Below are 11,331 nucleotides of genomic sequence, written 5' to 3' on the forward strand. Positions count from 1 at the left end.
CAGGGATGAAAGTGCCTGATGGTTACTCATCGAATGTTCGAAACTTGGTGTCTATGGAAGATTTGAAGTTAATTGGAATGAAATCACATGATTGTCATATATTAATGCAACAATTACTTCCAATTGCCATTTGGTCAGTTTTACCAAAAAGAGTTAGAGATAGTGTGACAAGTGTGTGCATCTTCTTTAATCAACTATGCGGAAAAGAATTGGAAATGAAGAAGTTGAATGCATTGCATGATGAAATAGTTGAAACCTTATGCAAGCTTGAAAAATATTTTCCACCATCATTTTTTGACATCATGATACATTTGATGGTCCATTTAGTAAGAGAAGCCAAGTTGTGTGGGCCAGTTTGGGCGAGATGGATGTATCCATTTGAAAGGAATATGAGGTGTTGAAAGGATATGTACGTAATCACCATCGCCCTGAAGCTTGTATGGTTGAGTGTTATTTAGCTGAAGAAGCTGTGGAATTTTGTTCAGAGTACATGGTTGGAATCGACACAATCGGAATTAGCAAACCACGGAATAACTCGGATGGAGTTGATAGAGGATTACGAGGGAAAGGAACAGTAGTGACCATATCTCGTGCAGAATTAGATCAAGCTCATTTAGTTGTGTTGGAAAACAATCCCGAAGTTCAACCCTATATAACGTAAGTTATAGATTTAATAAACATTATACTCATTTTTATGTATAATTGAAATTTTAATATGTTGTATTTTGTATTGTAGTGAGCACATGGAGTTATTACAATCAATGATTCCCAACAAGGTTAAAAATAAACAGAAATGGATTATAGATGAGCACAATAAAACATTTAGTCGATGGTTGAAAAATATTATTCTAGCAAGGTTGGGAGAAGAAAACCATGGAGTGTCGACAGAGTTAAAATGCATATCATTTGGACCAAGTGTTCATGTAATAAAGCACAATGCTTACATTGTTGGAGGAAAACGATTTCACACAAAGTCATGAGATGATGCTCGAATGGTTCAAAATAGTGGAGTAAGTATTGTGGCAGAAGCAGTGCATTTCGCTAGTGCAAAAGACAATAATCCAATTGCTGGTACTATGGCATATTATGGGGTTGTTGAAGAAATATGGGAGCTTGATTATTCCTTATTTCAAATTCCTCTGCTCAAGTGTTCTTGGGTGGACAACAATGTTGGGGTTAGAATTGATGAACTTGGATTCACTTTGGTTGATTTAAGTAAGAAAGGTCACAAGAATGATCCTTTCATCATGGCTACCCAAGCAAAACAAGTGTTTTACATAACTGATCCTGCTGATGATAAATGGTCAGTTGTTTTACGAACCCCAGAAATGCAGTTTATAGAAGATGAAAATGACGAAGAAAACGATGATTTGTTCCATGACAATTTTATTGTTGGACAACCAATACATGAGCAAGTTGAGAAAATCCATGATTTCCATGAAGTTGATGATGATGGGGAATATATTAGAAATGATATTAGAGACGGAATATGGGTAGATTGTGGATCAACCAAGAAAAGAAAAAAGAAAAGAAAATGTGTCCAGTGAGTAATGTATTCATTTTTATGTTAAATATGTATTTATTTATGTCATAATTGTAACGTTAATTCTTGTTTATGTGCAGATGACAATTTCTGAAGGGGAGAACACACCAAATAGGCGAGGCCCAACAAAGAAGAACAATATCAATAATAAAAAAGCTAAGGGAATAAAGAGAAATATTCAGTTTAATGATAAAGGTCAACCTATAGGGAAAGCATATAGTGAGATGCAATCGTACCTTGGAGTTAAAACTAGGAGAACGGTCTCTCTCAATTATAAGGATTGGAGACAAGTCCCACAAGAATTGAAGAATAGAATATGGGAGGATGTATATGTAAGAAAATATTTTATGAATATTTTAATTACTTTAATATATTGATCATTTTCATGAATTACTTTGCATTTCATTAATCATTTTCTTTCTATTTCAGGGTGCCTTTAACATTCCAGAAAATTGGAAACCAGAATTAATGAAAAGTGCGGGAAGAATGATGAGAGATTTTAAGACCAACATCACTAGTGACTACATCTTCCCTTTGGCAGAAGACGGTCTGATAGATGAACTCCAAATCCTTCCTAAGAAATATCCAGAACTTGACCTAGAAGATTGGAGGACATTTGTTAGCCACCGTTTATCTCCTGAGTTTATGGTACTATTGTGTATATCTATTATGTATATGATTTATTAGTTTTGAAATACTAATAATTGCTTAAAAACTTATTGTTACCTATTTAATGTAGGCTTTGCGGGAAGCACAACGTGAAAGAGCTCTCAAATATACTTCGAGGCATCGTACATCTCGTAGAGGGCTTGCCAATGTTAGAGAGGACCTGGTAAGTAATTCGCATCACTATTTTATAACTGTCAACTTGTTATGAAGAATATTGCACTCACAAACTTTAATTAATTGTTGTATGTTGTAGAAAACTGAACTAGGTGTGGCAGATGTAGAACGGTACCAAGTATGGATAAGAGCACGAGAAAAGAGGAAGGTTCTTGTTACAGATTTGGACAAACAAATTGAAGCAAGAATTGTAAGTGGTTTCAAGCAAGTATTTTAAAGTAATTTAGGAATGATAAAGTTCTTATAAGTCACTAATATAAGTGACCACTGGTTTGTTCCACAGAATGAGCTGAAAGAAAAAGTTAGTAGTGGAGAAATCATTGCAAAGGGTCGGAATGACATATTAACGCAAGCTTTAGGGACACCTGAGCACCCAGGGCGTGTTAGAGCACTTGGGTATGATATTATTTTTTATTTGTTGCATTTAACTTAATTCTATAATATTTTAGTTTTAAAATAAATTTGGTTGATTATTGTAGGTCGTTTGCGAAGATTTCATCCGTCTTTGGAAGAAAACCAAAAATAGCAACAGAAATGGCTGATGTTGTTAGTAAGAAAGATGCAGAAATTGCGTGGCTCAAAGCAGAACTTAAAGCTTTAGAGGAGGAAAAAGCTAAACAAGCAGGTGGGTTAGATGATATGGATGAACACGACAATGATGACGAGCAGAGCGACGAAGAATACCACACACCGCACATGCAGGATGACACACCGTACATGCAGGATGTGTTACTTTGTTCGGATAATATTCATAATGTGGTGGCAGAGGGTGTTATCATTGATGGGGTGGGTCCACTGACTATTCATGGTGTTCAACTGACAGACGAATATGCGAGGGTGCGAGTCACCAAAATGTTACAAGAGGATGCTGAAATCCCATGTTTTGTTGGGGAGATACAATATGTTCGAGATACTTATGACACATTTCTTCCTTGGCCAAAAGATTTAATTATGACTGACCAGGTATAAACGAATTCTTTAATTTGTTACCTATTAAAATATTTGTTCGTCCAGTATTTTAATATTATTTTAACTTGATGTTGTGTAGGGTCCTCTAAGAAAGAAACCTCCTATGTCAAAAAGTTCATCCAAGGATATGTCAAAACCTCCTATGACTAGCCCGCATCTGTCATCAGCTGGGTCTCACATCAATCCAGAAAACACTCTGACCGAAGGCCAACCGTTTGCCGATCACATCATGAATCGCATCCATGTTAGCCTTCAGTTTATGGTGAGAGAATTTTGCAGAGTTAAAGGAATAAACTCAGTCGTCTCCATTCCAGTGGACCCAACTTTCATGAATCGCGAGTCAATATTCCTAACTTCAGAGGATGTGGAACAAGTTGCTACCTTGCATATGATTGGAGGCTCAGCAATGATATTCGGATTAAGGTATCCCTTAAACTAATTCTTTGGAATGATAGGAATTTAGAATCAGTTATGAGTACTGCTCTGTGATCTGTTGAAAATTTTCATAGACATTGAATGTTTACAGGTTTGGGAAGTCCTATTTATAGGGGAAACTCTGCCGAAATTTTTCAAAATATTTAACACTAAAGAAAATTTTGCAGATGCATTTGGGAGTCTCTATTTCCAAATCAGCGTGTCTATTACAAGTTTTATGACATTGAACGTCTTAGCATTAATAATGTTAACGATGTAGAGCGATCAACCATTGACTTGGCGAATTGGTTGATGACCATGGATAGAGTTGGTCAACTTTACTTTATACCTTGGAACATACGGTAAGAAATAGTGTAAATTTTTTTTATTTGATTAGTCATATATTAAAAATTTAATTATTTTACTTAACATACGCTTCTTATTTTAGGGAACATTGGATGTTGGTGATTGCTATGCCAAAAGGAAAAATCGTGTTCTTAGATCCATTGAAATCACACAAACGTCCAGAAGAAATTGATTCAATGATAATGAGGTAAGTTTTAAATTTTTTAAAATATTTCTTAATATGCAACAAATATTACATGTTACTAAATTTTAATAACTTTTGTTAATAATTTTCTTTTTAAATAGTGCATATTATAGAGCTTCTTCCAATGCATTACTCAGCAATCCCACAAAGATATTCAATGTTACATGTCCAAGACAACCACAAAGTCATAAATCACTACAACAATTTTGAGTATATATTACAGTAAAAAATAGCACTTATTAAAAAACGTTATTAATACACGTTTAATTTTTTTTCACAGCCAATTTAGGCGCCAATTAAAAAAGAAAGAAGCGCCTAATGAAAATTTTGTCTAACCCATTTGCCTCCTCTGCCCCTCTCTTTCAGACTCCACTATCTTTCCTTCTCTCACTCTCTCTCACACTATGTCTCTAATCCATTCAGCCGCTGGATCACCACGATCTGTACGATTCTTGATGCTCCTTCTCCCTCACGCGATTTTTGCTGTTCAGTCTCCCCCTTCTCCCTCATGCAAGTCTTGCTGCTCCTTCTCCTTCACGGCATTTCTCCTGCTGGAAGCAAAAACCCAGGCAAGAGCACTCTAACCTCGTTTGTCTATGTGAGGTATTTTTTTAATTTAAGATTGCAATTTAATATCAGATAATCACTGATTCGAAAGCTCGCTTGTAATGACGCTATCGAAATCGGACCTCCCAGCGATATACTCGTTCTTGACCGATTCATTGAGTGGCGACGAAATCGTCCGCAAGCCAGCAGAGGAGGCTCTCTCTCAGTGCGAGGCTAGGCCCAGCTTTTGCTCTTGTCTCATGGTGAGTACTCTCTCTCTTTTCTTTTTAATCCAAGAAGGGACTAAAACAGCTTGCTTGGCCATCACTGAACAACCTCTTTCGTCCAGTGTGGTATTGCTGTCAACGGTCAAAAACCAAAAACCCTAACTCGGTGTTGGTGATTGCGTTTTGAGCCACGAACGAGGGGAGGTACTATACAGTGGATTGCGGAAACCCTATTATTTGGGGGAACCGAAGCTTTTCGAATTGAAGTTTTACGCAATGTAAGTTTCAAGCTTGATTCTTTCTATCGTTCATATTTTGGTTAAATTTTCTTCTGTAATTCAGTTACATTTATAAAGAGAGAATGCAGTTTTTTTTTATTGGAATTCATAGTTTGATTATCATCTAGGAATAGAGATACGAATTTGACACTTTTCTTTTTGACTGAAAATTATGATTTTTAAATCGTATAAGCAAATGGCTGTTGATATCATGGGTTGTTTCTGATCTGTGGGATCAATTTGGATTTGTTTAGGGGAGCTGTTAAGTTGGAACTTCGTTGTCCCCAAACTGTTGAGGGAATTGCTGCCGACCCTGAACCTGATTGGAGCTTCAATGCTCTTTTAACAGAGCTTAATGCATTGGAAACAAAACTTAGTAGCTCTTCCAAAGTCCCTTTTAACAGAGCTTAATGCATTGGAAACAAAAACAGAGAATATGTCTCTTTTCTCACATACACTATACATGTATAGATATGATATGAGATATGGTTCTTCATATCAAGGGACTAGAAATGTTGTGCATGCATTGTTACTAAAATACACTTTTTGACGGAAGTGTGTAGAATTTTATTCTGTTGAGTATATAGAAATCATGTGGGGAGTTCTTATATTGTTCACTAGTCATTTCATTAAATGGCTTATGTATAAAACTGCATCCTAAGAAGCAACTAGAATGAGGGGTAAAGTGGTAAAATAATAGAATATAGGTAATAGAGGGGTATGTGGGTAACTGTAGTATGTAGGGCAAAATAGAAATATTGTATTACACTTGTTTCAAAAAGTTCTCACCCCTTTTCTGGATTTCTGGAGAAAGAAAAATTGCAGGTCTCACTTTTCTTGCTCTTTCACTCTTTTCTCTCCAACCAAACTGCCCATTTTACTCTTTATGTCTGCTTTTCCCTTTACTTCCTCTTTACCAACTGTTGGATAAAAAAAATATATCCCATAAACTAGTACATACGTTTTTTTAGCAATTTACATATGCAGTGTAATCCTTGGCACTTAATTTCCTATTCTTTCTAAAATGAGAAAACTTGCTTTGTTTTTACTGTGATGTTTCTACCTTGGCTAACCCCTATCTGGGACTAAGGGCAAACTATTCCTTATATATATATATATATGCCACTTGAGGCTAACTCAAGTTGTAAGTGACTGCTTGTGTGAGTGGTGTGAGGTTCAAATTCTTGTAAATGCCTCTTATATACATGTATATATACATATATATATATATCTTGAATTATATTGTGAGGCTTGATATTGTGCATCCAACTGACTGCTTGAGAGCATCCAAGTTTACTTTTTGTGACTTTGTCTTGTAAGTTCTTTATAAGTTCATTTCATGGTTAGAGCCTATAGCATCACAAAATTTTTTCTACAAATAATTCAGTCTTCCTAACTTCCCATCTCAGCCATAAAGCTTGATTAACAGATCTGTAGAAGGAAGCTGGTTTGGGGCTTGGGGACTGGAAAAAATGCTGTGGGATTTAATCATCTTTAAGAAAATACGCTCTGTACTTGGAGGAGATATTAGATTTATGCTCTGTGGTGGAGCTCCTTTATCTGCAGATTCTCAACGCTTCATCAATATCTGCATGGGGTAATTATTTCATATTCTTGAGATTTACAATAATTGAATTTGAGGTTTAACCTTGTTATTTAATACGATTAAAAGGTTAAATTATTGGATTACAAACTCTACTAGATTAGTGTGTCCACATGTGAAGTTATATGTCATACTTATATGCACACAATCACTCGTCCAAATTCATTTAGATGCTAATACTTCCATATTTAGTTCCATGCTAGACTAACTATGCACTGTGAAATTCTTGCAATGGGTCGTGTTATTTTTCATTTCATGTGTATCTATTGCTTATTATTGCATACTTTTCTTTTTGGTTGATTATGCTTAAATAGGGCTCCTATTGGCCAAGGATATGGCTTGATAGAAACTTTTGCTGGAGCTGCTTTTTCTGAGGCAGATGACACAGCAGTGGGCCGTGTAGGGCCACCCCTTCCTTGTTGCTACATTAAGGTATATTAAGAGTTGATCATTTATGCGTTAATTTCATCTAATATAAATATTCAATTGATTGCTTTTTGACATAGTGGTTATATAATATTTTGTATTGATTGCTTTTAGCCAGGTCTTAATGAGAAATTAAAATGCATGTAGCAACATGCTTTTAGATCAGTTCACTTAATATTATTGACTTCGATTTAAAAGGAATGATTACTTTTTTCTTATTATTTTTAAAATAGATTCTTATCAAAACATCCTTGTTGGAAACTCTGGCCTCAATTTCAGGCAGTGGCTGCATAACCATGTCATTATCAGACAAAGAATCTTCGACAGTACATAGCAGAGATTTCTTCATCAAAATGACTGGTTTATGGTTTTCGGTTTTCATTTCTTGTTGTTCCTCTAGTGTCTTTACTCGTTCTTTCAGATGTTTTACATAATTGATGGCATCTCCCAGAACAGAAGTCCTGTCCATCTGTTAAGAGTTTACCATCATTTACAAATTTGAGAAATATTAATGGCTTTACATATATACAATGTAGTATTGAGATCCCATAAAAAGAAACTTATAGGATTATATAGTCATATATAGTCAATTATTTTTTGAAAGGTCAAGTTTCTGCAGCCTTTGGCAGTCAACAATATTTGGAGTTATGCTTCCATTAAAATTGTTTTCTGATAAATTAAGCACTGAGAGTTGTGTGAGGTTTCATAAGGATGAGGGGATTTCTCCTGATAATGCATTCCCATTCAATAGTAGCATTTGCAAGAGCCTTAGCTTCCCCAAAGAAGTCGGAATGACACCTTCGAGAAGATTATTTTCCATGGTTAAAGATTAATGTAACTGTTACAATCTTTAACTTGTTCTTGTGTAATTTCTGTTGATTTTTTTATGCAATCAGGTCAAGTAGCACATCTTTAACATGTAAAACTTTACTTATCAAATCCTCTGTAACAATAAGATGTCCTTTAATTGTTGTGTATGGTATCTCTTTCTGTTGCAGTTCACTTGAAGATGGAGCTGCAAAATCTGAAACAGAGGAAAGCCAGTCACAAACAGTTCCTCACGATGCCGAGGCTATTCCAGTTGCTAAGCCAGTGAGCATAAGTGCAACTATTTCCACTGTCTTGGCAAGTGCTGGGAATACTTTGGAGGGGTCTGTGGCAGAACTTGTGTTGAGTCCTCTTCGACTTGCATTTGAGACAAAGAACTTGAAAATCTTAGAATCTTAGAACTTGTATGGGTGCCTTCTATATATACTTCTCCTGGCATGTACCTGGTCAATCATCCCGTACACCTTGGAACTCAGGTATAAAGTTTTCTATTCTAAGTTTATTTGGTCAATAAAATGTAATATTACTGCTTTCGTTCAGGAACAGTTCCAAAATGTTTTTCAACCTTTTCAAAATGTGAACACTTTTCTGCATTACTAGAGAGTAGGAAACTATAGCAATGGCTATGTAGATACCTTGGTGGGATTCAAACTTTAGACCTTATGGAAGCAAACCACATGTCTTCCCATTTGAGCTAACTCCCCTTGGTATACACCAGTAATATTATTATTAGCTTGTAAAAGCTGTATATTGGCAATTTGATTCTAGATTTGAGTTAGAAGCTGCAAATCTATTCTACCAGCCAAATGCAAAAGTTGAATGCTTGTAACTTTGTTTGTAAGCTGCCAAGCCCATGAGATGAGCGTAGACTTGATTTTTTTTGCAACCAACCATACTTTCTTTTCTGTCCTATTTTCCCATTGTCCCTGTTAAATTAATTCTTAATTTTAGTTGTCTACTTTGCTTTGTCACAGTTGGCACTCTACATCCTAGTAGCAGGCATTCTTTGCATATACATCAACTACGACTGTGATAGGCAAAGGCAAGAGTTTCGCAGAACAAATGGCAAAGCTTTGGTTTGGGGTAAAGCTCCATCAAAGGTATATGGTTCTCTGAAACTCGTTATTTGGTTCTCATTATACATACAATTTTCTGTATATCTGCTGCTAAATCCTGCATAATTCTTCCCTTTCTGTTTCACAGATAACTGCCACTTACACTACCACAACTGGGGAAACAAAAAGCAGCATTCTTTTAACTTCGGGATGGTACGTTTTCAGGCTCTGCCATGTAAATCTGAACTAACTGGATTTTTTTTTCTTCTTGGTTATGAATGCGGGGGGTTCATAACCAAGAAGAAATATTAGCTGATCCAAGTAAGTAATTTTAGCTGATCCATGTAAATATAACTGCCACTTGTGCAATATTAGCTTTCATTCATAACCACTATGTCCCAGAAATATTAGCTGCATTTTTCTGGACTATTCCAGCTCTTTTTAACCACGTAACTTACCTTACGAGTGCTACTAGTTTATTTGCTTGTATGGGAGAGACAAACTCTGATCATGTTAGTGGTTTCTGGTCCAACAGGTGTAGACAATTTACAAACCGATGCCAGTGTAGAGAAAAATAAATAAGTAGACGAAATGAATAATGGTTTGCGCGTTTTCATACAGATAAAGGCATAAAATCTTGACATGTGATTGTTATTGTAGGTATGGAAAATACTGGAAATCGTACTGCGAGAAGGTTCAGTACAGGGTCATCCCCGGAATTTACTGAGAAAATGTTGCACAAGTGTTTGTTCTATGTTGAGAATGTCATGTATATTCAGCCTTTCCAAATTAAATGATGGCAGGCTGGTATCATGTTGTTGTTATTGTTGTTTTTGTAATGGTCAACTTTATGGATGTTGTATTTCTCTCATCTTCAATGACCAAAAACTTTTCTTGTTTAGGAAAATTACTATAAAGTTTTGTTTCTATTTTTCATTTTTGAAGTAAAAATTGTTCAAGATTATAAAACTTTATTATGTTATGCTTTCAAACTTAAGTTAGAACTAAGATTTCATGAAGTAGACACATTTATGGTTTGAATTAGTTATTGTTTAATGTAATACTTATGGTTTATCAATCTATTGAGAATTACATTTTATGATTAATTTTGAATTTTTTTTATCAAAATACAATAATGAAAATCTTTTAATTAAAAAAAACCATATAAGTATACTTATCAAAATAAAATTTAAAATTTTATTACTATATGTTATGATTTAAAAGCATATTATAAGCGTAAAAAATCGTTATGGTTTATATAATATAACAAACTAAAAATGTTATTAAAATAATCAAATGTAACAGTTGAAAAGTGTTATGAAAAAAATACAAGATTAAATTTCAAATTTATAATAAAAAACTCTATCTAAATGTTATTATTTGAATATTATAGCATCTAAAAATGTGTTATTGAATAGTTTAAGATAACACCGAACATAACATTGAAAAAATGTTATAGAAAAGACTGGACTTTTAATAACATGGGCTACGTTAGCATTTTCAGAAGTGCTATCAATAGTCCCAGATAGCACTTTTTAAGTGTTATGAATACTGTTTTTTCTTGTAGTGAATGTGGTTTTTATGTCTTGAAGTACATTAGAGATCTTGTACGGGCATCAAATGCAATGACTACCCTAAAAGAAAAAGTAAGTTCATTTTTTATAATTTATTTGCTATCGATAATCTATGAAATTAATTTATATTTATTAATTTTACAGTTTGGTGGGAAGACGCAATATTGTGAGATTGCAGACCTTTTGCCAATCCAACACGAATGGTTAGCCAAATTGATACCATACATTTATCAGTAAGCCTATTTTTGTTTAGTTGTAAGTTTAGTCTTTTGTAAATGTATTAATGTTAAGGCTAGTTATCTTACTTAAGTACTTGTATTTTATATGTTTATGTACAACATTTTTAATTAATAAAAGTTATCATATATTTATTCAAAAAAAATTCTTAACCAATTTCAATTGTAAAAATATATATAATTGTAATATTATATAATTAAATTGTTGAAAAATAATTAGGCCAAAAAAAATATATATT

At 34.3% G+C, this 11,331-nt stretch overlaps 2 protein-coding genes and 1 long non-coding RNA gene across 5 annotated transcripts; all 3 read left to right on the forward strand.

Annotated features, from left to right (window-relative positions):
• Positions 1 to 4,796: 4,796 nt before the first annotated feature.
• Positions 4,797 to 5,985, forward strand: LOC133801779 (uncharacterized). Its single transcript, XR_009876966.1, has 3 exons — positions 4,797 to 5,128; positions 5,215 to 5,370; positions 5,625 to 5,985. It is a non-coding gene; the product is annotated as an uncharacterized LOC133801779 (long non-coding RNA).
• Positions 5,986 to 6,019: 34 nt separating this feature from the next.
• On the forward strand, positions 6,020 to 8,613 carry LOC133801778 (long chain acyl-CoA synthetase 8-like). 3 transcript variants are annotated; one of them, XR_009876965.1, is made up of 4 exons: positions 6,020 to 6,967; positions 7,288 to 7,405; positions 8,151 to 8,233; positions 8,398 to 8,613. XR_009876965.1 is itself a non-coding variant. In XM_062240030.1 (3 exons), exons 1-3 carry the CDS (start codon positions 6,843 to 6,845, stop codon positions 7,691 to 7,693), a joined length of 258 nt encoding a protein of 85 aa, XP_062096014.1. In that variant the 5' UTR covers positions 6,472 to 6,842; the 3' UTR covers positions 7,694 to 8,141. The 3 variants fall into 3 exon arrangements, 2 of the variants coding, with proteins under 2 accessions (XP_062096014.1, XP_062096016.1); XM_062240030.1 differs by lacking the exons at positions 8,151 to 8,233; positions 8,398 to 8,613 and adding an exon at positions 7,679 to 8,141 and having other exon boundaries at positions 6,472 to 6,967; XM_062240032.1 differs by lacking the exon at positions 8,151 to 8,233 and having other exon boundaries at positions 6,473 to 6,967.
• A 21-nt stretch (positions 8,614 to 8,634) lies between these two features.
• Positions 8,635 to 9,703, forward strand: LOC133801780 (7-dehydrocholesterol reductase-like). The gene is made up of 4 exons (XM_062240033.1): positions 8,635 to 8,703; positions 9,202 to 9,327; positions 9,431 to 9,495; positions 9,658 to 9,703. Exons 1-4 carry the CDS (start codon positions 8,665 to 8,667, stop codon positions 9,668 to 9,670), a joined length of 243 nt encoding a protein of 80 aa, XP_062096017.1. The 5' UTR covers positions 8,635 to 8,664; the 3' UTR covers positions 9,671 to 9,703.
• Positions 9,704 to 11,331: the final 1,628 nt, after the last annotated feature.

This window comes from Humulus lupulus, chromosome 9 (genome assembly GCF_963169125.1).
Source record: "Humulus lupulus chromosome 9, drHumLupu1.1, whole genome shotgun sequence".
Taxonomy (NCBI): Eukaryota; Viridiplantae; Streptophyta; class Magnoliopsida; order Rosales; family Cannabaceae; genus Humulus; species Humulus lupulus.